The sequence below is a fragment of the Salvia hispanica genome, chromosome 6, assembly GCF_023119035.1.
Source record: "Salvia hispanica cultivar TCC Black 2014 chromosome 6, UniMelb_Shisp_WGS_1.0, whole genome shotgun sequence".
NCBI lineage: Eukaryota > Viridiplantae > Streptophyta > Magnoliopsida > Lamiales > Lamiaceae > Salvia > Salvia hispanica.
In genome coordinates, this window is record NC_062970.1 from 17,862,681 (window position 1) to 17,887,292 (window position 24,612).

General features: G+C 39.7%; 3 protein-coding genes across 3 annotated transcripts; 2 read left to right on the top strand and 1 right to left on the bottom strand.

Annotated features, from left to right (window-relative positions):
• Positions 1 to 4,908: 4,908 nt before the first annotated feature.
• LOC125196926 (probable glycerol-3-phosphate dehydrogenase [NAD(+)] 1, cytosolic) lies at positions 4,909 to 8,637 on the bottom strand. The gene is made up of 6 exons (XM_048095592.1): positions 7,494 to 8,637; positions 6,825 to 7,046; positions 6,153 to 6,400; positions 5,638 to 5,777; positions 5,425 to 5,564; positions 4,909 to 5,205 (listed from the first exon to the last, which is right to left on the bottom strand). The coding sequence occupies exons 1-5, from the start codon at positions 8,158 to 8,160 to the stop codon at positions 5,444 to 5,446; spliced, it is 1,398 nt and encodes a 465-aa protein (XP_047951549.1). The 5' UTR covers positions 8,161 to 8,637; the 3' UTR covers positions 4,909 to 5,205; positions 5,425 to 5,443.
• A 9,063-nt stretch (positions 8,638 to 17,700) lies between these two features.
• LOC125197211 (cytokinin dehydrogenase 6-like) lies at positions 17,701 to 19,716 on the top strand. Its single transcript, XM_048095923.1, has 4 exons — positions 17,701 to 18,376; positions 18,463 to 18,851; positions 18,944 to 19,206; positions 19,296 to 19,716. The coding sequence occupies exons 1-4, from the start codon at positions 17,797 to 17,799 to the stop codon at positions 19,603 to 19,605; spliced, it is 1,542 nt and encodes a 513-aa protein (XP_047951880.1). The 5' UTR covers positions 17,701 to 17,796; the 3' UTR covers positions 19,606 to 19,716.
• Positions 19,717 to 20,919: 1,203 nt separating this feature from the next.
• On the top strand, positions 20,920 to 23,323 carry LOC125194837. The gene is made up of 3 exons (XM_048093053.1): positions 20,920 to 21,069; positions 21,189 to 21,598; positions 22,981 to 23,323. Exons 1-3 carry the CDS (start codon positions 20,920 to 20,922, stop codon positions 23,321 to 23,323), a joined length of 903 nt encoding a protein of 300 aa, XP_047949010.1.
• The last annotated feature ends 1,289 nt before the right edge of the window (positions 23,324 to 24,612 follow it).

Consider the following 24,612-nt stretch of genomic DNA (forward strand, 5'->3'; position numbering starts at 1 on the left):
TAGTCTTCTTTTCATCTTCAACTAATAACTGAGCCATCAGTATACATAATTCACTCACTCTATTATCTGTTTGATCTATATTTAAAAGCTCAACATATTTTACAAGATTTTAGTTATTTTGTATTCCAACTACATGGTATGCATAATACAAATTCAAATTATAAAAAATAATTATCTATATATTTAAGCTTATTTCTTAAATGGACGAGATAATGGATTTAACATTGAGTGGGAAGTTTTTTGAGTATTGATTCATATAGTTCACTAAATTAGTAAATTTTATTATGAATATGAATTTCTCATTTGATTAAAATTTACTATTACTTTACTAGATTGTACAAAGTATGTGCCGACCAGCCACAAAGTGTGGCCAGGCCACAAAATCATGGCCGGGCCACCAATGCCCATGTTTCCCACTATAGTGGACATGGCCAAGCCACAAAAAAATTTATTTTTTCCATTTTGTTTATATTTTATTTTTACTACAATAAAAATTGTTAGACTATAATAATTAAATAAAATGCATAATTTAATGAAAACTAAATCGAAAACCAAATCTTCGTTGTATTATAGAACGGGGTAAAATTATACAACGAAAATTATTTTAGAACACTCAAACAAAAACTAAAAAAAACACCGCCATCGCCAACTACTCGGTGTCATCATCAGAATCCGCCGCTTCATCTTCACCCGTTGCATCGTCACCGCCAACGCCGTCACCACCACCGCCACCGCTCTGAGGTCCCGCCGCCGCCGCCGTCGTGTCCTCCCACCCCAACAACGACCTCAGCCTCACTATAAGGTCGTAGTACATCATCTTGGTAGTCGGGTCGGTCGACTTCTCATACAAGGCCAGAGTGTCCTTGAGTTCCTTCATCATCTGCACCGCTAGGGTGTTGTTCAACGCCGCTCGGGCCGATCCGGGGGGGGCGGATGCAGACGGGCCCGCAGCAGAGTGTTGGGAGGCAGCGGCGGAGGCGGATCTAGCGGCTCGGATTGCGGACTGTTGACCCAGGGGCCGTGGACGCCGGGATAGTGACGGGAGGGGGGGGCTCCTCCATAACCTCGTCGTTGAGGTCGAAGGTCCTTGAACCGCCGCTACTACTGCTGTAGTTGCCGGCCCTGCCCCGTCTTGTACGGCTCGGCCCAGAATCAGACGCGTTCTCGCAGATGGCTCTGAATTTTGGGGAGTCCCGCAGAACGAGGAATTCTGCCCAGTAGGTAAACTTCTTGCCCACTTGCACATTGAACAACTGCATCGACAGGGATTTTACGTCGGCTTCGCTGCGGCCACTCTCAGCAGTGCGCATTTGGTTCTCGTTTATACCAATGAACTTCCGGAGAGCTGTAGTGATCCTGCCGAACTTCTTCCGAATCTGATCGGGTGTACGGTCGACGCTCCCCGGCGGTTTGAATTCATTGTACACCACCAGGACTTTCCGCCAGAAGCATAAGTCGGTCTGATCCGTGCCAACTATGGCATCTGTCGTCACCGCGTCCCATGCCCTAGCAATAGCAATGGACTCATTGTCTGTGTACAGAAACCCTCGTCGACCTCGACCGCCATCGCCTTGTCCGCGACCACCGTGGCCGCCTTGCTGCCCGCCGTCACCATCGCCGCCATCTCACGCGGATCCTCCGCCTCTCCCGCCGGCGCCCCTTCGCCCGCCGCTTCTTCCACCGCCTCCTCTCCCCGTCTCTACACGACCGGGCGTCGGCGTCGGGGTATCAGGCGACCCCATCAATTGTTCCCATGTGAATCTATCAGATTCATCAAGCGGAGATTGACTGCTCTGGAATGAGGAGGATTGGAATTTGGACGAGAAGTTTATCGCGTCCATGTTGGGTCGGTAGTCGCCCGTCCCCGGTTGGGTACGACCCGCATATCTCTGCTGATAAGCCGGGGACTGATCCCGGTTTTGGGGTGTTTGTTGCCACGGCGCCGGCGATGGCGGACTCCACATCTGGGATGGAGGAGGGGTGGGACTCGATCTCCAGCGTTGGGGAGGTGGAAAGCTCCCCGGTCCCGAATCTCCATAACCGGGATCGTCTTCGCCTTGCATTTCACAAAAATTAAAATTGAAGGGAATAGGGTAAATTGTGTGTGAGAGTAGGGTAAAAATAAGATTTGAATTTTAGGTATATATAGAAATATTTTTAATTTTTTTTTAAAAAAAAATCAGAAATTAGGGGGATCCGCGGCTGAGCCGCGGCCCGTGGCCACTGTAATAGGAGGGTCGCGGCTCAAGCCCAAGCGTCGCGGCCAGGGCACGATCGTGGCGCTCTCGTGGGCACCCCCCCTCCCCCCGCCGCCACGGCCGCCCATCCCCGTCACTATAGGGAGCCGCGGCTCGCGGCTCTGGCGTGGCCCGACCGTGGCTCCCCTATAGTGGATGCTCTAAATGCAATTATGTTGTCTATTCTATCAGATTGTTTGATAACTAGTTTCAAGACTTTAATAAATTTTAAAAATGAATAAAGTATAAAACTAAACTTATATAGTAATATGACGAAATCTTCATATTGACCCGATCGACAAATTTCATACATCGATTACACGAACAAGTTATGAAAATAACATAAAGTTAACTGTGATCATAAGACCATCCGCATCCATGTCTCTTATCCGTCTCTTAACCGTCTCATCTATTCACTATTCATGGGTCCCACCGTACTTTTCACCCCATCTCTTCACTAAGAGACAACACCTGCATCCCTCTTAACCATCTCATCCCTTAACTATTCGTTCAATTTCATTTTTTATTTTTATTTCCAACAAATTCAATTAATAAAGACACACTTCATTAAATAAAATAAAATTACAATTTAAAATCCTAAAAAAATAAATAAAAAAACTAAATTAAAATCCTAAAGTAAAATTACATAATTTAAAATACTCTAAATTTAATTATAAAAACTACTCCGTCGGCGAATCATCCCTCGAAGGCGGTGGCGGTGCCCTCAAGATAGCGGGAGGTGGAAAACCAATTTGGCTTGCCATATACGCAATTCCGGCAAGATGGGCTTCATATTGGGGAGGCGTCATGCGGGAAGTGTCAGCCATCGTGGCGAGTAGGTACATGGACATTAGGGTGTTCGAGCCCGAGCCCGCCTAGCTTGATACGCCTCAGCCCCTCCCTTCCCTCTAGCCGCCTTGGTCCCTTGCAGCCAACGTCGTGAACCGGAGGAGCCCCCTGCATCGGTGGCCGTGCCCTCAACCTCTTGTGAGGTGTTGCCTGACCCGCCCTCACTAGACGAGTATTGGCCACCCGTCGTTGCTTCGTGCGTTTCGAGTTCGACCCGTGCAAGACGGGACACCGCCAGCCCACCTTTCAAGGTGGTTGACTGACGACCAAACATCGACATGTTTGAAATCTTTTTTTCATGTCGTCTTTAAAGACTTGCAAAGCCGCTCTCATAATGTCGGCTCCACTGGCTCCGCTTTGGTAATTTGCCGCTTCAGTCCTGTAGATCGCGCAAAATTTTTTGACATCTCTGTCGCATTGGTCAAAATGACTACGGAGCATCTTCAAGTTGCGGCGGCGGGCCCCCTTCGGCTTTGTCTCGTTGTAAGCTTCGGTGACCTTTTCCCAAAAACACAAGTGGGTTTGTTGATTCCCGACGATGGGATCGTACGAGACGCTGACCCAAGCGTTGTACAGAGCCAACGTCTCCTTGCGGCCGTATAGATGACGACCTAGATCCTCCTCCTCCTCGCCCTCTTCCTCCTCGCCCTCCTCCTCCTCGGCATCGACGTCGCGACTGGCGGAGCCTCCACCGCCTCGTCCTCCTCCTATCGGAAGGTTTTCCGGAATGTGTTCATCCGGAAAATTCTCCCTAATTTATAATCCTTGCGTTTGCCCATACCTGGGGAGGGGGACGATAGCATGCATCCACATCAAAATGTGGTGTTTGGTACGCCGCCGGCGTCGACGAGCCTTGGGTGCCCGGCGACGAACCGGAACCGGTAGCACCCAAAACGTTGTACATGCCCCCCAGTCGCCAAACGCGTTCAAGTCGAAGGCCAGAGTTTCAGTCACCATATATTTTTAAATAAATGGAGAGGAAAGAGAGATAGTTTGAGAAGAATAGATGTGCGTAGAATGGAGAATGAAAGATGAGTATTTATAAAATAAAAAAAATAATAATAATTTTTTTTTTACCATTCAACAGTAATATTACTGCTTTTTTTCCCTGAAAATCGATTTTTAAAAAAAAATTATTTATGACGTCAGCGTGACGACGCCCACTCGCGGACCACGCCTAGCGCCAGCGCTCGCCAGCGGCTTCTTCCGCGTGAGTCGCGAGACGCGCGACGAGACATGGACGAGATGGAGTGTTGCATCGCCGTCTCGATGCGGTCTCGTCTCTCCGAGACGAGATCGAGCCCGCATCGAGACGCGATGCGGGTGCCCTAACTAACTTAATTCAAATCTTCATTTACGTACTACAAATTTAAAGATATTTTTCATCTAAATTGCTCACACATTTTATACTCCCTTCGCGCCATAAGAATATGCACAATTTCCTTTTTCATCCGTCCCATAAGAATATGCATTTTCCAATTTTAGAAACTCCTTTCTCTCTAATGAGATGAGACTCATTCACCACTAACAATACTTCAATTACTTTTTCTTTCTAGCCCTCTCTTACTTTACCAATTTTGCATTAAAACTCGTGCTGAACCCAAAGTGCATATTTTTTGGAATGGAGGGAGTATAAATTAAGGCTAAAAATATAAATAAATGTGCCATGCGTAAAAAAAAGAATAAAGAAGAAATTATAAAGTTAAAAAATATTCCATAAAATAGTATTGCTTTTTCTTTTATAAATTCATTGTCAATCATTCATTCTTATATTTTTTAAAAATAGGAATAGCAGATAAAATTAGTGCAATGTCCATGGATCTAACCAATATGATCATAACAAGCACCGCAGTGGCGTACAAAACTATTTACAGAAGATCAATAAATTAGATCACTAAATTTCCCACTTTGTTTTCACCTTCATAATACTCCTTTAGATGTATAATAATTTACTGAAGTTCAATAATTTAGATCTCCCTAAATTTTCCCTTCTTTGTATTTACTTCTATAATACCGTTGCTAAATTAAATTATTAAAAAATAAGTTATTTTTCTTCCACTTCTCCAGGCACCTTTTACACGTTTCACCTCCAACTTCAGCCAAGAATTGGAGTAGTAATCTGTTGCAAGTGTCATCAAAAATATTAAACGCAATAATGAAGGCCAGAAAATCATGTTGGCAAAAAACAAAATTCATATCATTCTCAAAAGTCACACTTAGATTGGTGAGCTCTGTTACACTTACACAAGTAAACGTTGAAGAGAACTGAATAACACTTCCTAACAACGCTAAAATCCATTGACAAACCAAGATTCGAATCGATATAACTGGCAACTACCTCTTTCTAAACACCGATGTTAGTTCATGAGTAGAGAAGGTCTGTAGATGGCGTGGCGCTGGGCGATCTCAATGCGTTCTCGAGGGTCGTTCATGGTTTCATCTCGCAAGGCTTGAAGAATCCCCTCACATGCCAGCTCCCTACCAACACACCAACAATCAGATTACATTGCTCGATGAGCTACTTGCAAGATTCAACAGACTTTGTCCCTACCTCACTATCAGTATTTTGTACAGTTTCTGCAAGATTGGACAGAGTTCTACTGGTGCAATGTGCGTCTTTTCACTAGGGTGCATGATATTTAAACGAGACTGACTCAGCAGCTCATAGAAAGCTTTTACGGCTGAAACCCCCTGCAAACCATCACCAAACTCATTGGAAAGTGGAAACAAATGGCTGTCACATCTTGTATGGCAACGAAAAGGGAAATAGAAATAAATCTCATGATGGTGCTAGTAACTCTAACAAGACCGATGAATTCAAGTGGCAAGAACCAGTCCAACATAGTATTTGGTGACCATATGCATACATGGTTCTGTTGTGAACCTGGCTATTGAGGCAAACTATTAGCAAAAATGCCCCCGTTTCCCTAGGTTTAGTCATGTCGTAAGAGTGAAACAATGTATTACTTTGTAGCATTGCAAAGACTCTCTGAGGCTATGGAGCTCGTGGTGTATAAAGAATTAGATTTGTTCAGCATCACTAGTTAGGAAACTTGAAATGCGTACCTGAATCATTCCCTTGCCTTTTATACTGTCTCCCATTTCAAGGTTTATTTCACCTTTAGCCAACTTCTGACCATACCATGCGTTACGACCCTTCAACAACGTTACATAAGTATCAGCCAATAGAGGACCTGCAAGCCTCTCAGGCTCCTCTGCCAAAAGATGGGTGATAAAGATCATCTCTGATGTGCAGTGAGCAAAATACACAGACTTGCTTGTTGCACTCTCGTTAGTTAGGGCTGCAACCATCCCTGCCAATTCCAAATAATACTTATAAATCGTTGGTCATGAAAAGATCTAGAATTTAAAAAATAAAAACATAGAATACCAGAACACCATTCAATTTTTAAAATATAGGTAAAATATGACAGCTCAACTCGGCACAAGTACTGATATTCCTAGATCCCGAATGAGACCAAAAAACTAGAAGCTCATAAGCCGAAATTCTTCTGCAAGTTTTGCAATTAACATAATCAAAGAATCATTCAAATAGTGTCATCTATTAATGAAACAAAGAAGTTGTGTTCTAAGATGAATGAAGAGCAAGTTTATTAAATTCAACACTGATTCTAAGATGAATGAAGAAGTTGTCATCTACTAATTATCGGGAATTTGAAGCACAGTTTTAATTTGTCCGCTCCATTTTATTTTTAAATATTGAAAAGGGAAACTTACCCGCTCCAATTGCATATACGTTTTTCAAACCCCCCATAACTTCATGAGTAACAAGGTCACCGTTATCCCAAACAATGAAATGCGGCTGTCTAAGAAACCTCGCCAGTGGTTTTCTCCATTTTTCAGCTCCACATATCCGAGCATTAGCATATTCTTTGTTGTAGATCTCCGATGCAATATTAGGTCCTCCAAGATATAGAATATTTTCCATAGGAATCCCAGCTGAAAATACAGATGCACCCATGAGAAAGAGGGAAAATACAGTTAATGCAAAATGAATATTTAAACCCAATGCAATACATGTACGAACGAATGTTTATCACTCACCAAAATACTAATACGAATAAATCATCAACAGGCCGCATAGCATAATAGTTTCAATAATCTGCTCACAACCATTTCTTTCTTTGCTTTTTTCATTTCTCACAACGGAAAAATTAGCAGTGCAGCAAACAGGCTTACATTCTTATGGGAACATGCACGAATCTATTGCAGAGCACATAATCTGTGATGCATAAAATCAGCAATATACACGAGTAAAATCACCAAGCATTAGTTTTCTAATTCACCACTGGCTATAAATCCATTCATGTATTAGCAGCTAGTATTATAGCAAGCAGTTTTAAAAGGGGAATATACAACATTGATGAATTGTGGAAGCAATCTTACTAGCTCGATTAATCATCTGAGTCGGAGTAACTATCCTAGGCTCTGGCTCCAACTCCGCCTCAATACCCTTCGCCAAAGAGATGATAACCGGCACACTAATCCGTTCCTTCCAATACCTACTAATCTCTTCAAACACCTCCCTCGTCTCAGTCGACGGCAATCCATTGATAACGACATCAGCATCCCACACAGCCTCCTGCAAGTTAGTCACAACCTTCATAGGGCAAAGCGGGGTGTCAATCATATTCAAGCAAAACCCATCTTTCAAAATCTCATCCGCGTACAGAATCCGATCACCCAGCCTCCCCTCCACGTACTTCAAATACGCGCACCGCCTGAGCAGCCTCCGCAGCACCTCCTCCCTTGAATTGATCACCTCAAACAGATGCTCCGCCGTGGCCCGATCAACCGACCTCCCTGCCCTCCTCCATATCCTAATCTGCACCTTATCACGGAAACCCCCATACGCGTCTTGCAGCATTGCAGCAAACACACTCCCCCACGCCCCCGCCCCAACCCCCACAATCCTCAACGGATCGCCGTCAGATTTCCCAAACAAACGACGGATTTCATCAATCTTCTCCTCTGACAAACCATTTGCCACATTAATTGCCCCATTCGTTAAACCATTACCACCATCACTAAAACCCTCAGCAGCTCCCACCATTTTCTACTCAAATCACTTTACAACTTCAACTACTACTCCAATCCAATCAAAATACTGAATTAAACAATATCAAGCGCCAATTGTTCAACTACAATTGAATATAAACACTCAAATAAGAAGGGCACGCGGTTTTAATTTTGAATGTGGGGGTTTTACACCTAGAGGCGATGACTAGCACCAATCAGATGAATTCGGCACCGCATTGACAAGAAGGAACCAACCGACTGCCGCCTACAAAATTCTAGAAGTAAACGGAATAATGGATTTCTTTCTCACGTCGGTTGGAGTCTTGGAGATCATATGTCACTGTCGCAGAGTAACAGCATTTATTGAAATTATCGAAAAGTTGGGACTTGGATAATTCCGTCAAATGAAAAGGAAAACTTTGGCGAGCTAACTCCACCTAGAAAGAGGTGGGATTAAACAAGAAAATGGGGAAAGGGAAACAACCTGCGTTGTCTTTTGCTGACAGTGTTGAAATTAAGGCGGTGGTTTGCCTCTTTTCTTTTGCTGGCAGTGTTAGAAATTAGTTACGCCCCACATTTCTTGATTAATAGGAGTATTATATTTTACGAGTGATTAATGTGTTTAAGTTTAGAGAAAAAAAAATGAATGTAAACATTTAGGGAAAGAAAGAGATTTAAATATTTTAATTAGAAAGATGAAGTAAAAGTTTGCGTGTATTTGTGGAAATAGAAATATGTTTGGAGTTAAAAGGGCATCCACAATCGGATGCCGCCAGCCCGCAACGTCAGCATTTTATCCTTTTCCTATTCTACTTGTAGTGGGGCGGACTATAGCCCACCCTAAACGATGCCCTAAGCATTTTATCGATTATTTAAATATTTAAATACGTCAAAATTTGGAAAAATAACTTCATTTCATTAAAATTCAAACATTACAATACGAAATTAAAAAAACTACAATTTCTCAACGGTGGCAGTTGCGGTTCCAAACTTCTTCAATCATGTCGGTCATGAGCTGAGTACGCCTGTCGCTGTAGAACCGCACCGAAGCCAGTCGGTAATCCTCGCGTGACAGGCGAGATCGCCGTGCTGGAGCTAGATCCGGCTTCATCATCCACCCAATTGGTGACATGTCCACGTTCTTATTCGACTATCATGTTATGCATGATGATGCACGCACACATGACGTCGGCGATGACTTCCTTGTACTAGAAACGCGCCGGACTTTCACGATTGCCCACCGCGATTGGAGCACCCCAAAAGCCCGCTCCACATCCTTCCGCGCGGACTCCTGCTTTGCCGCAAACAAGACTCTCCTCTCACCAATTGGGCGGTTGATCGTCTTCAAAAAAACAGCTCACCTTGGGTATATGCCATCGGCCAAGTAGTACCCCATATGATGTGTGCGGCCGTTGGCAGTGAACTCGAATGGCCGGACCGCGACCCCTGCACTGATCGACGAATAGGGTGGACGAGTTGAGGGACGTTGATGTCGTTATTCAACCCGGCTACACCAAAGTAGGCATGCCAGATCCAGAGGCGGTGGTCAGCGACGGCTTCTAGGATCATCGTCGGGTGGCTGCCCTTGTAGCCGCTAGTAAATTGGCCTCTCCAGGCCGTCGGGTAGTTCTTCCACTGCCAGTGCATACGGTCGATGCTCCCTAGCATCCCAGGGAAGCCATGCACCGTCTCGTGCATCCGCATCAGGCTCTGGCGATCATCAGCGGTCGGGCGTCGCAAATATGTGTCGCCAAAAGCCTCCACAACTAACTTACAAAATTTCTTGAGACATTCGCGGCCAGTTGTATCTCCGACGTGAAGGTACTCGTCGAACATATCTATTTGTTGTCTTGTAGGCCAACTGGCGGATCGCAACCGTGCACTTCTGCAACGGCGTAAGTCCGGGTCTGCCGATCCCGTCTTCCCGATACTGGAAGTACTCATCACGTCCCTCCAACGTGTGCACAATGCGAGAAAAAGATCTCGGCTCATTCTAAAATGTCGGTGAAAAATATTCGGGCCCCACCTTGGATTCTCGGCAAAATAATCTGTGAACAGACGTTCGTGCGCTACGTCGTGCTCGCGGGGGACATACGTCCGACGTCGTATCGGGCGAGGGACCCGCGCCTCCGCCGCCGCCTCCTCCCGCTGCATTTGTGTCAAGCATTCCGCCTTGGCTTCATTAACGGCATCGAACAAGGCTCGAGTCAAGGCCCGTCTGCAGCCATCCGATGTACTCAAATCGTAGTCGTCGGGATTCATTTTTGAGACGATGAGAGAGAATAATTGAAGAGAAATTGAAGAGATGTGAAATTGGAGTGTGTGAAATGGTAGAGAATTGTAGTGTTTAAATAAGAAAAAAAAATTGAAAAAAAAAAAAGCGTGAGCATCGTCCGCGTCGTCCACAGTGGCGGACGATGGGTATCCTCCGCGCATCGTCCGCGGGCGATGTATCGGGCGCGGACGATGGGTAACCCATCGTCCGCGATGCTGCAGTGGTGGACGATGCATCGTCCGTCGCATCGTCCGCCCCATTGCGGATGCCCTAATAATTCACCGATCAAGTATACCAGGATAATATTATAATATGGTATTCCTCCATTTCATTCAAATTGGTCATATTCTTGAGTGGTATGGAGTTTTAAGTGGAATAGTTTTAGGCCTCGTACTTTTCATTTTAGGTCGTAAATTTAGGATTGATTTTTTAGTGTAATTAAATTAAAATTTTAAGTGTAATGAAGCATCACTTAATAAATGAGCTCTTAACTTAATTTAATATATTAATTAAATGCATTAATTCTAATTTAAATTATAAATAGTATAAGGAGTTTGTGATGAGCCGAAAAGCAACAATGCAAGTAATATGGGATGAATGGAGTATAAAAGTAGCTAAGTATAAGGAAATGGTCTAAAATTTAAATATATTTTATCAAATCTATATTTACATAGCATGAAAAAAAATCTAAAAACAAAATGCAATAGATTACTCCCGTAAAAATAGCAATCACATTCAATATTGGAAAAATTAGAAGTAGGACACATTAATCCTATCAAGATTAAGTAGTTAATATATAAAATACTGTATCTCTTTATTTCATGAATATAAAAATAAATATTAGCTCAAAGTTAAAACTATATAAAAGCCTTCTAAAAATACCACATGAAATGCTACAGAATGATAAACATTGGTGTAATGCCCGCCTTTTTCTATTCTTTTTGGGGCTGGAGTTGTTTAAATAAATGGGCTAGCTTGTTTAATTCTTTCTGTGTCTCCTTACTTACATCAAATGGAGTTTGGGCCGACAGTTACATTAGTTGGAGGGACTAGATTTTTATGATGGGCTAGAATAAATTAATTATCGTGGATGAGCGCGAACTACCGAAATTAATTATTGTTGAGATAATATTTATTTTGAGACGTTGATTGTCGAAATGATACTCTGATTTTATTCGAGCTATGGTCGAGTTGTGTTGTTTCTCCTTTCTTCCCCGCTTCTTTAACCCTCCCTTAGCCGCGACCAACCGTGTTTTCTATTCTTAGAAATACGGTCATGACAAGAGATGCAAACATAAACATTAGTCAATGAAGTGAGTCCTCTAAGATTGTTGAATGTGAGTCCTCTAAGATTGTAATGCTATATTGGTCCTCATTTCAATGAAGTGAGTTGATTATATTTGGGAACAATATCAGATGCAGGTGCTTGTATACGTTTCCATGACTAATAAGCATCTCAAACTAGGAATGATTCATCAGGTTGACATGACCCCCATCATCTTAATTTCTCTATCATTCTTCAAATTCGAGTAGTCAAGCCTAAACATGCGATGGAAACTAGCAAGGTGGAGTGAAGTAGAGGAAGGGCAATTGAATGGCTAGCTAGAGATCAGAAAGAAACACTGATAGTGAAAGAGCTCTGTTGACGTCACTCTGACATTGACAACTTCTACCCAAATCTTCCATATTTTCATTTTAGACTCTATTTTGTTTGATATTTTAAAAAAATTGACTGCTTCTTTTCTGTTTTATTTTTTGAATTCTCAGACAACCTAGTTATTTAAATGTGTAATTGAGGACATAGATTTTCTACATGTTTGGATTTATTTCTGGTATGCTTGGTGCAGCCTTCAAGTGGAAGAATCCTGGTTGCTGTCTCTGTTTGACGTCTAGGGCTATAGCCTATAGGTATATGTGATTATATATGTACTACATTGCTGCAGGACTAAGAATGTGTGTGTGGTTTTAGTTTGACAATGTGCTACTTGTAAAATTGTTTTTGTTTTTCTGCTCATGCATTTTAAACCGTTGGTTGTAAATTCTTCGAACTTGTTTGGGCTCTGATTGGTGACAAGGTCGTCAACACTTGATGATTAAAAAAAAATTCTCGTATTCTGCTTATGGCAAAAGCTACATTATTGGTTTCTTTAACGAACAAGATCACTGTCGCCATTGAAGCAAATCCGGGACGATGCAAGAGAGCCGTTGATTATATATTCAAGTCTGGCAATGATAAAAGAGAGCATAAATTTGTATGGTTTGGAGAGGTTCTTGACTTTGTGTCTGGTTCCCACTTGACCAACAATTTGTCACTAGATTCCTACCATCACAGGTAGAATTAGGTGTGATGACTAGCCTTTTAACTTTCAGGAATCATTCAAACAGTATATACTACTATAAAGCATATGCAGATTCTGAGGTATATATGGTAAGATTCTTAGCTTGAATTTCTGTGTATTTCTTGCTACTTTTAGTTGCTTACAACATGGAATATTGCACTGCACTCCCATCCCATCCACTTTATGTGTATAGTGTTAAAAGCTTGAGACTTCTAATTTGGAGGAAAATAAAAATCTGTCACTACTGTTATAAAAATCTGAATATGGAGTAGTATGAATTATCACTCTTTGTTTACGAATAGTAAAAAGTTAAATCCAACCATGTTAAAATTAGATTTTCTTCATAAATTAATTATCCTGTTGAGTATTGATACACAGTGTTAGAAAACAAAATTACTAGTATAATATTACAAAATGATGTTCTAATTAATTAGGCTGAATCATTTGTTATTCAATCAAGTTGAGAATTTACAGAATATAATATTCGATTTATTTTAGCAATTGAGCCTAAGAAAATTATGTGAATGTGTACTATGAATTAATTAACTGAAAAATTGCAAAATATAATAATCATAAAATCTAATTGAATTAGGCTACTTAGAGTCTTAGACATTACGAAATTGAAATGGTATGAAAAAAATGATTGTAAAGTGGAGTATATACCAAATAATTTTGAGACATGAAGTGAGATGCCAAAAATCGAATAAAAATGAACTCATATGCAAATGATCATGTGACACTATTCTTCGCAAATCGTAGGTTAAGCGTAAATTTAGCAACTTAAACATACTAAGTAGGAGTTGAGGGGCACGATTAGCTAGAGGTCAAGTTCTGTTCCTCTCAACAAACTGATAATTGTGAAGTTAAAATACACAATCAATCATATCATATAACTATTTCTACTTATTAATGATCTAACATAAACTATTCAATGAGCACAAGTTGTTGGGTTGCATTCAAATATAATGGAGTATATATGATATAAAAATAAACAGAGTGAATGCAAAGTATCAGGACAATTGAAGTTGTATACATGCAGTTTCTCATAAAAATAAAATAAAATAGCATCATATGTCTTTTGAACAAATACTTAATATAATTTAAGATACTTTTGCACTATTTTTCGATTATTTTTATCTTTTTAACTTTTCGCTTCAGAGCTATTCTATTTATCTTTGTTATTTCCCACTCCTCTCTATCTTTTCTCCATTTTCTGTCACTTGTTTGTTTAATTTCACTCTTATCTCCATAGTTTCTCTATTTTTTAGTTCTCATTTATTTTAGTTATATTTCATAAATAATTAATAATTTAAAACAATGAACAGAAAACAATAAACAACCGTTAAAATTGATTTAATTTTGTACTATCATATTTTAGTGCAATTAAAAATAATAATATTATATAAATATCGTTAATAAGTAAAAGTGAAATTGTATAATTAAAAAGAGTAACAAAAACAATAATTTGAAAGAGAAAAGAAAATGAAAAACAAGAAGAAAAAAGTCTTTTGAATAAACTTTTAAAAATATTTACATGTTTTTTTTACGATTTTGAGCCAAAATCAGTGATTTACATCAAGTTCTCGATTTGGAAAATATTGAAACTAAAACTGGACCGGTAGACTGATAAAATGATTCTGATTAGGCTTGTCAAGTCTGATTACTGTTCGAAAATTGGAACCACCAGTTCGATTCCATGTTGAATAGAAGGTAACAATTTTAACCGGACACCCCTAGCTAGTATATATATTTACCCAAAATCAAACTGCCACATATTGCAAAGGAAGCTCTATGTATTGCTTGAGTGAGCCACAAAATCTATGCTATGGAGTAGTTATAAGGTTATGGCCTATATATCTCAAGTCTTTAATAGATGGATTTGTATTAAATTGTTTATAAACTCTGTCGCTTGTGTTGTTCTTATCTTGATTGTAAGTTAATATATACTATATTTTGTCTCCCAATTGCAAAACTTGTAATCATGTCATAATTGTTTTGTTCGTTGTCAGGTGCAAAGGGCCAAATATATCAATAAATTCCAACATGTCAATCAATAAATTTGAAAAATATTAGGCATGTGATATGCACCATTGTTAGGTACAAGATCACCACAGAACTATATTAAGATTTGGGGGACACATGCACATACCGATCTCTTAATTGTTTCTTAATTATAGTTTCGTATGCCTAATCTATCACGTATTACATCTCTTTCTGTTTACAGCCAATAATCCATTTTTTTGGTTATTCTTAAAAATCATTCAACTTCTATTCATATAAGTTTTTATCTATAAAATAAGGTGAATCTCATTTTCTATCATTAATATTTCAATAATTTCTTTATCTATCTCATATTTTATTAATTTGGGGTAGGAAGGGACGATTGCCCCCTTCGTTTGATTAATTTTTCTTTATCCGCACATAAAATTCTCATGTTTGCCTCCGACATTGCCCTGAAGACAAAAAAAATTAGCCAGTTTCACCAAAACCAAGCTAGTAATATATATTTCGTCCCCTTCATTTTCAAATCTTGAACCTGCCATTGGATATACTAGAAGATAAGTGAAAGATCCTTACACGATAGAATTTGCCACACATATATATACTAGCAACATGTGTTGAATTTGTAATGATACCCGACATGAGATGATAGAAGGATAAAAAGTTTCAATTTATAGGTAAAAATGTGACACCAAGGCGTTGGATTAAGTGGGATGAAAGCGGGGAAAGGACGTAATGCTCATAGGTTATGATTTAATCCAAAAACAATATATGTACCCTACCTACCCATCGATACACATATCTATTTCATAAGAAACTCTACTCTAATTAATTTTGTTGCTCAGTTCTACTTTCATTGAATACTTGATTCATATAATCTACACATTGGTTAATTGCTATCTCCAAAGTCCAACAATTAATCAAATTCATTAAATACAATGGTTGGTTTCCCAAACACAATTTCATTTGTGTAGAAAGTTATGAATGCATCTATTACACAACTTTACCCCAAAACAATGGGAAATTACACTAAGCATGTGGTTAATATATGATTTGTGGTCAGTTCGTTCTTAGTATTTATATTCACGTACTTTATAAACATATATGTGAAATTTACTAAACTACATCATTAAGAATATATTAATGTGACAAGGTTATGGAATTACCAAGGCAAAAGTAGTCACCCTACGAGTAAGGGAAAACAGTTAAGTGATCAACTTTAAACTAAAATAACAGGATAATTGTAAAGTATTTTATGAAGATGGATTTAACCATAATCCATTTCTTTAATGATGGTCGGTTTCCTTCTAGAAAGCAAATAGAATCAAATTAAAGATTTGGTTTTGCCCACAAATACAAATACAAATACAAATACATATATACTGTATATAGGTATATAGTGAGCAGCTAGGTTACTACTTCATGCATTACATTAAAGTACACAAAATCTGATGAAACTGAGTGGAAAATTTACAGCAGATAATTGCACTGGCAAAATTAAATATTCTAGGACTGCATAAATGGAATCTTGATTGGGGACATTGATAGGGATCTCTTTGAGGTTACCATGCTTTGTTGTCTTCTATAATCACTTTGCTTTTCTGTTTTTTTTTACCATTTGTGGTCCCATTTATCATTTTATTTGTTAAAAATTACTATGTATAGAGATAAATGATAATCGCTAACTATGTCATTAATTTAGTTATTAACAAACTTACTGTTCCCATACAGAGACTAATTAAGTAATTAAGTAGGAGTAATAAAAAAATATAGTAGTAGTAGTAGTAAATAATGTGCAGAATGTTAATATAATCCTATCCTTATTTTTCACCTTTCTAAATTCCACCTGAACTTCCAACTAGAGGTCACAACAAACTCTCACTCCCAACACTTCTCCACCCCACAAAAAACAATAACCCAAACATATATAGCCACTAATAAATTATGAAAAAATCAAGTTAATTAAAAGGGATTACACAAGTGCATAGATAAAAGATTTCATGTTTAATTAGGTGGCATAATATTGAATGTTTGTGTACTCCCAAAGATGGGAGACAGACACAGAGCTATGACTGCAGAAAGATTTGGTAAAAGAATAAACTCTTTTGCTCACAGCAGATTGTTTCCCCCCTCTTAATAACATTAAGATTGATAGCCATCACTCTGTCTCTCTCCCATCATCTCTCTCTTTATCTCATGGGAATACTTACTACTAATTCTTGCTTGGCTTAACTTCATCTCATCCTATGTGTCTATGCCTCTATGATGTTTCTTGTGCTTTCAATGGACAGAATAATATATCTGTTCTCAACTATATTGTATCTACCTCGATAGCCCACAAGGAATAAAATCTCTTTTTTCCACAAGAGCCAGCATGTCTTAAATAATTTTGGACATAATTGCTGATTGGTTTATGCAACAGGACCAAAGATGAGATAAATTTCAAGAAAAAAGTTAAGAGTTTGTGTGTAGGTCGAAAAAGAAGGTCCCAAATCGCAATTAAAATGAGATATAACAATATCATTTGACATGAAAATTCACTATGATTTAGCAAAGGCAATATAAAAACATAGTGGAATTACAGCTTACTGACAGCCATATAAATAAACAGGAGATCACATTCCATAAATGGCAAAATCATCCTTAGCATTGGTAAAAAGAAAATATTATGATGCATTCTTGTCCTTGATGGGAAAAGCTGAAAATCTGTGTGAAAAGCAACAAGATCTATGAAAATCTTTTCTTTCTTGTGACTTTCTTTTTCTATTATTTTTTCACTTTATTAGTATTTGGTAAACGCAAGAATTCTCCTAAAAAGGGAAGTCTCTCCAACTCTTATTAAGGTAATAGAATAGTTTTATATTGTATCCCATCCAAGTATGCAGTCTATATACGGATTATAATCACTGGTTGACCCAAACACTCAACTCTTTAAATCTCCTCCCTCCCTTCTTTCCTCAAACTCCACAAAAACAAGCACAACATACTTTTGCCTTAACTTAGGAAAACAATTTAACATTAGTATAATTTTTCCTTTCCTTGGACTTCTAGAAACATGTTTCTCAAACAACATACTACTACTAATATTCTTTCCACCACAGTTTTGTTGCTATGCTGCTGCATGCCTCTCTCCCTCCCCACCGTCCCGATCCCCATCCTCGGCCACTTCACCTTCGACGGCAACGAATTCGCCGGCCGCGATTTCGGCAACCAGCTCCATTCCCTTCCCTGGGCCGTCCTCCACCCTAAGAAGGTCTCCGACGTGGCATCCACCATCAAGCACGTCTGGCATATGGGCCCGGCCTCCGCCATGACTGTCGCCGCCAGGGGCCACGGCCACTCCCTCCTGGGACAGGCGCAGGCGCCCCACGGGATCGTGATCAACATGGAATCCCTCCGCGGGGGCGAGATGCAGTTGGTGATCAAGGGGAAGTCCCCCTACGTGGACGCCCCTGCCGGTGAGCTCTGGATCAATGTGCTCCACCACTGCCTCAAACACGGCCTCGCCCCCAAATCGTGGACCGACTACCTCCATCTCACCGTCGGAGGCACCTTGTCCAACGCCGGGATCAGCGGCCAGGCATTCCGGCACGGCCCCCAAATCAGTAATGTCCACCAACTCGAGGTCATCACAGGTTAGTATTACTATTATTATTCAATATCATCATTCATTCATATCAATCAAAATTATGTCAATAACTCGATGACTAAATGAATGCAGGGAAAGGGGAAGTGGTGGTTTGCTCCGAAGACAAGAATGCTGACCTCTTCCACGGAGTTCTTGGCGGGCTCGGCCAATTCGGGATCATAACCAGAGCAAGAATCTCCCTCGAGCCAGCGCCTAAACGCGTCAAATGGATCAGAGTCGTGTACTCGGATTTCTCGACGTTCGCGAGAGACCAGGAGAGGCTCATATCTGCAGAGAAAACATTCGACTACATAGAAGGCCTGGTGATAGTGAACCGGTCGGGTCTGATCAACAACTGGCGATCATCGTTCGACCCACAGGATCCGGACGAAGCCAACCAGTTTGTATCAGATGGGAGGACTCTCTTCTGCCTTGAGCTCACAATGAACTTCAACCCTGATGAAGAAGCTCACATAGATAAGGTTAGATTTAGATACCATTAACCATTGCACTGCACAAACAAAGGAATAAATGTGTGAAATCTTCTTGATTCTGATTTTGCTTTGGTATGCAGGAAATAAAGTCGTTATTATCTGAATTAAGCTACATCCCATCAACGCTGTTTGTTACACAAGTTTCATATGTGGAATTCTTGGACAGGGTCCACGCAGCAGAGCTCAAACTGAGATCAAAGGGGCTCTGGGATCTCCCACACCCATGGCTCAATCTCCTCATCCCGCGCAGCAAAATCCACACCTTCGCCGACGGCGTCTTTGGAAACATTCTAACTGATACCAACAGCGGTCCCGTTCTCATCTACCCGGTGAACAAATCAAAGTAATAATCATTAATTAACACGCCCTTGTTTTTCTTTTCGTTCAGGCATTTCGTCGAGCACATTGTGATCGCTGTCTTTATTTTTCCAGGTGGGACAACAGAACGTCATTTGTGACGCCGGAGGAAGACGTGTTCTACCTCGTGGCGTTTCTCCCGCACGCGGCGGAGAGCCAGGGGCTGCAGCAACTGCTGAATCAGAACAGAAGAATCTTGAATTTCTGCGATTCGGCGCAGTTGGGAGTGAAGCAGTATCTGCCTCACTACGAATCGCAGGAGGAATGGAGGGCCCACTTTGGGCCGCGGTGGGAGATCTTTGCGCAGAAGAAATCGGCATACGATCCTCTAGCGATTCTCGCGCCGGGACAGAGAATTTTTCAGAAATCCATATCGATTTTATGACGAAAAACTGGAATGTCTGAAAAGAGAAAAAACGATGATACAGAAAGCTGAATATGGGATTAAAATATTGTATTTATATTTAGATATATATAAATATCGCTATTTTTTTTATTGAGCATGATGAAATATTATTTATTATTGAGCATGATGAAATAATTATTTAGTTTATTAAAATAAAGTTTTAATACTATACTCCCTCCTGTCCACGTTACTTGAGTCACTTCTTTTTCGCACTCATTTTTGAAAATATAATAGTAATAAATAATTAAAGTGGAGATAAAGTAAACTAAGAAAGACTCAAGTAAGGTAGGACGGAGGGAGTATGTTCTTTAGATAGTATTGAACTGTTTAAAATTATAAATAAATTCGGATTAAAATTAAACATCGGTTCCGATTCGGAACCGGTTCTTAACTGGCCGATTCCAAACCGGTACCGATCGGTTCCAGTTTCGGTTCCGATTCTAGGATTTATGAAAATTTAAAACCAGTTAACCGATCAACCGGTCCGGTTAGAACCGGAACCGGCCGAATAATATAACTTTCTCGATTTAAATTATTTTTTCGCACAACATATATCAAATTAAAGATAATTTCATAAGTATTCTAACGAGATCTCACTTGCATATGTTCCGATGTCAAAATTTGAAAAAAATTTCTAAATTTTTTATAAATTTCATTAACAACTTCATATCAATACACGACATATAATATGTCAATACAGTGCTTATACAATGTCAATATGAAATTGTATTAACATTGTCATGTCTTTGTGTAGATGTATTTCATACACTGTATTGGCATTGTGTTTCTAAAACCTATATTTGATAGTTGCTATTATTTTTTTAATATTAAAAAATAAAAAATAAAATTACACATGGCAAATAGTAGACAACAAGATTTCTAAAATCCTATAGTCTTAAATTAGTTGTACTCCGTAGTTAACAATTAGTTAGCAATTGATCATCCCTTTAAAATAAGGGGTCAAATAAAAGTCCAAGAAGCAAAATTACATAAATTGTAGTATTAAATAAAAATAACATAAGTTGGCGCGTGTTAAATTAACATATTTTTTCGAGCATTTGCCGAGTAAGTTTGGCTCGGCAATATTATTTTTATAAGAGCATCCACAATGGGGCGGACGATGCGATCGTCAATCCACTGTGGCATCGCGGACGATGCGAACGTGTTTTCTTTTTTCTTTTCTTTTTTTGATTTTTTTCCAAATTTTTTTCTTATTTAAACACCACAATTCTCTACCATTTCACACACTACTATTTCACATCTCTTCAATTATTCTCTCTTATCTTCTCAAAAATGAATCCCGACAACTACGATTTGAGTACATCGGATGGCTGCAGACGGGCCTTGACTCGAGCCTTGTTCGATGCCGTTAGTGAAGCCGCGGCGGAGTGCTTGGCACAAATGCAGCGGAAGGCAGCGACGGAGGCGGCGGCGGTGGCGCAGGTTCCTCGGCCGATAAGTACACGTTGGAGGGATGTGATAAGTACTTCCAGTATCGGAAAGACGACATCGGCAGACCCGGACTTATGCCGTTGTAGAAGTGCACAGTTGCGATCCGACAGTTGGCCTACGGCACCACAACGGATATGTTCGACGAGTACCTTCACGTCGGGGAGACAACTGGCCGCGAATGTCTCAAGAATTTTTGTAAGATAGTTGTGGAGGCTTTTGGCGACGCATATTTGCGACGCCTGACTGCGGATGATTGCCAGAGCCTGATAAGGATGCACGAGACGGTGCACGACTTCCTTGGGATGCTAGGGAGCATAGACTATATGCACTGGCAGTGGAAGAACTGTCCGACGGCGTGGAGAGGCCAATTTACTAGCGGCTACAAGGGCAGCCACCCTTTCTCGCCGGCGCGTCGCCCCATATTCGTCGATCCTCGGCTCCCACTCGCTCGACTACCCTCTTTCTCGATCATGCGTAGGGCGGTCTGTCTCGGCGCGAGCGCCGACGGATCGCTCATCTCGTATGTTCGAATAATTCAAGTTCTATGAGTCGAATGTTCTTGAGTTCTTCATGCATAATATAAAAAAAACAAAATAACAAGAACATGCTTCGTAATCAAATAAGTCATGCATACATGAATTTCGCGAAATTTAAATCCAAATAATCAGAGCCAAAAACTGGCTCTGATACCAATTGAAGGAACTGGCAGCGGAAGCGCTGGTGGCTCAATTAATTTGCATGAATTAACATAATTTAGCAATCATTAATCACACCAATAAATCACATAATAACCAGATCTATTTAGAATATTATTTAGACAAAATCTATTCGCGTAATTCTTACATGTATCATGCTCATAACTTGAATTAATCATACTTTAGAATATTGAAACCTAAAACATGCTTTTCTACGGAGCAGAAAAGTACCTAATTAATTCTCCAAAGAATTGAAGATGACTAGCAATGGGCTCATCCAATTTACTTTTTACTAAATAAATTGAACCCACAATTTAATATAAGTTATAATTGGAATATTACGAGCAGCCACTACATAAGTAATATTAAACTCTCCCCATCCAAATCCGAAATTATAAGTAATCCGGGTTTCCGTTTAACTTTCATTTCCCGCGCTTAAGATAAAAATGTCCATTAACTAATTAATGTCTACTATGGACTTAATTAATTAACTTGTTATTAATTCCAAGAGTGGATTTAGCATGAAACGCTTATTTATTATTCATAGAGTAATCAAACTCCAACTAGTTAGGTTCCGAATAATAAAACCTTGTTTCGCGCTCCTCTTGAGGACATTATCAAACGAGACTCACCTTGCGCACGATTCAATATAATAGCAATCCTAGCACCGCTAGATATTGATCACCACTACCCAATATATCAGGATAATTGGGTTACGAAAACCCGCACCATTTGATAAGTCAAAGTAATGCATAATCAATACCGTATGCTCAAGCTAACCTACATTGATTAAGAAACAAATATTATCAAGACCTCGCCTTTCAGTAGATAGCCCAAGGACAAGTCTTGTCTGTTAGATCCGTTCAGTGCTATACCACACCAATGTCATCTTATTTCGTAAGGCTTAGAAATATGCGGACCGACATTGCAACCTTTCTCGATGGATAGTCAAATTCCATCTAGGTTGTGAAATTCATCTTTTTCTTTGTTTAGAACTGACCGTGTTACCTTAAAGTGGACGACGCCCACAACCGGTCTACTAAAACAAAGACTTAGACTTTGTTAAGTTAACTTATACATTTAAACATGCATTAACATCCATTAAATGTAAAACATAACAACATTATGACAAAAATAATCTGTTTTATTCATTGGAAAATAAAATAAGAGTTTTACAGTATTCAATCACTTGAAACTTGATTTCTAGTATACAAACTCTAACAGAGGGGGCTTTTGGGGTGCTCCGATCGCGGTGGACAATCGTGAAAGGTCCGGCGCGTTTCTGGTTCAAGGAAGTCATCGCCGACGTCATGTATGCGTGCATCATCATGCATAACATGATAGTCGAACAAGAAGTTGGACATGTCACCGATTGGGTGGATGATGAAGCCGGATCTAGCTCCAGCACGACGACCCCGCCTGTCACTCGAGGATTACCGCTTGGCTTCGGTGAGGTTCTACAGCAACAGACCTCAATGCGCAGCCAACAAGATCATACTCAACTCATGACCGACATGATTGAAGAAGTTTGGAACCGCAATCGCCGTTGAGAATTTGTAGTTTTTTTTTATTTCGCATTTAATTTTAATGAAATGAACTTTTTTTTTTCCACATTTTGAAGTATTTAATATTCAAATAATAGATAAAATGCTTAGGGCGTGGCTTAGGGCGGGCTATAGTCCGCCCCATTGCAGGTGGAAGGGGCGGAGGATAAAATGCTGATGTGGCAGCGCATAGGGTGGGGCTTAGGGCGTCGCATCCTCCGCCCCATTGTGGATGCCCTAACTCATAAGTAGGGGTGGGAATACGGGTATCCGTGGATACCCGACCCGAAAATGCCGGGTACCCAAACCCGAAAATCATCGAAATGTCTATCCAAAACCCGCCCCGATATATTTTCGGGTACACCAATACCCGCCCCGGTATCCATACCCGACGTATCGGGTACCCAAATACCCGACTCTTTACATGTGTTAATAACTAATAAAAAAATTCAAATTATATATATATTAATATAAATATAGAAATATTTAAATTGACTAATATCTTTAATGTTTCATTTATTTTAAAGTATACGATTACATTTTTGGAGATTGGTTATGTAATATGTAAGTAAAATAATAAAAGTTACGCATTTAATATAACTGTAGAAGCAACCATTAATATAATTCAAAAGTCAAAATAATTAAATGAAATATAAAAACCACATGAGTTTGTTGTGCAATAGTAAAAGTCATTAAACAACTAAGCAAAATATAGAAGCAGTCATTGCTAAACACCTAAACCTAATTTAAAAAATGCTTTTAAATAATAAATTGGATATTCGGATAATACCCGATACCCATTCGGTTATCCAATACCCGATTTATCTCAAATTTCAATATCCAATCTCATACCCAATCCCACAAAATTGGATATTAGGTATCCAAAACCCTGCGGGTATCGAGTCGGGTACGGGTAAATCCAATACCCGATATCCGTATTTCCACCCTACTCATAACATAAAAAAAATATTCTGAGTATAAAAAGTAATTAGTTGTCAGTCGATACAATTGGCGGGAAATAAGTCGGAAAAGTGTGCGAGCATTTACAGAGTATAATTAAAGAGCTCGACAATCATTTTAATAATTCATAAATAAAGAAATTGTTGAGCAATGTTACTGGGTATATTTCATTTAAATTTACCGAACTAAAATTCCATGTAAACCTATTAATACCAAATGATATGATTCCCTAAAATATTACAAACATTTATCAAATGTGAAATCTTTGAAAACAAAGAGCATATCTGTGGACATTTTAATGGTAAGACTAGTTAGGAAATTTTCTAACCAAATGT

Coding starts and splice junctions, on each gene's coding strand:
- LOC125194837 (XM_048093053.1), top strand. CDS start 20,920: ATGAATCCCGACAACTACGATTTGAGTACATCGGATGGCTGCAGACGG. Junction 21,070..21,188: donor AGGCGGCGGCGGTGGCGCAG/GTTCCTCGGCCG, acceptor GCGATCCGACAG/TTGGCCTACGGCACCACAAC. Junction 21,599..22,980: donor GCCGACGGATCGCTCATCTC/GTATGTTCGAAT, acceptor CTTGATTTCTAG/TATACAAACTCTAACAGAGG.
- LOC125197211 (XM_048095923.1), top strand. CDS start 17,797: ATGTTTCTCAAACAACATACTACTACTAATATTCTTTCCACCACAGTT. Junction 18,377..18,462: donor CCAACTCGAGGTCATCACAG/GTTAGTATTACT, acceptor AAATGAATGCAG/GGAAAGGGGAAGTGGTGGTT. Junction 19,207..19,295: donor TACCCGGTGAACAAATCAAA/GTAATAATCATT, acceptor TTATTTTTCCAG/GTGGGACAACAGAACGTCAT.
- LOC125196926 (XM_048095592.1), bottom strand. CDS start 8,160: ATGGTGGGAGCTGCTGAGGGTTTTAGTGATGGTGGTAATGGTTTAACG. Junction 6,401..6,824: donor CGTATATGCAATTGGAGCGG/GTAAGTTTCCCT, acceptor TGGAATTGGCAG/GGATGGTTGCAGCCCTAACT. Junction 5,565..5,637: donor TACAAAATACTGATAGTGAG/GTAGGGACAAAG, acceptor GTGTGTTGGTAG/GGAGCTGGCATGTGAGGGGA.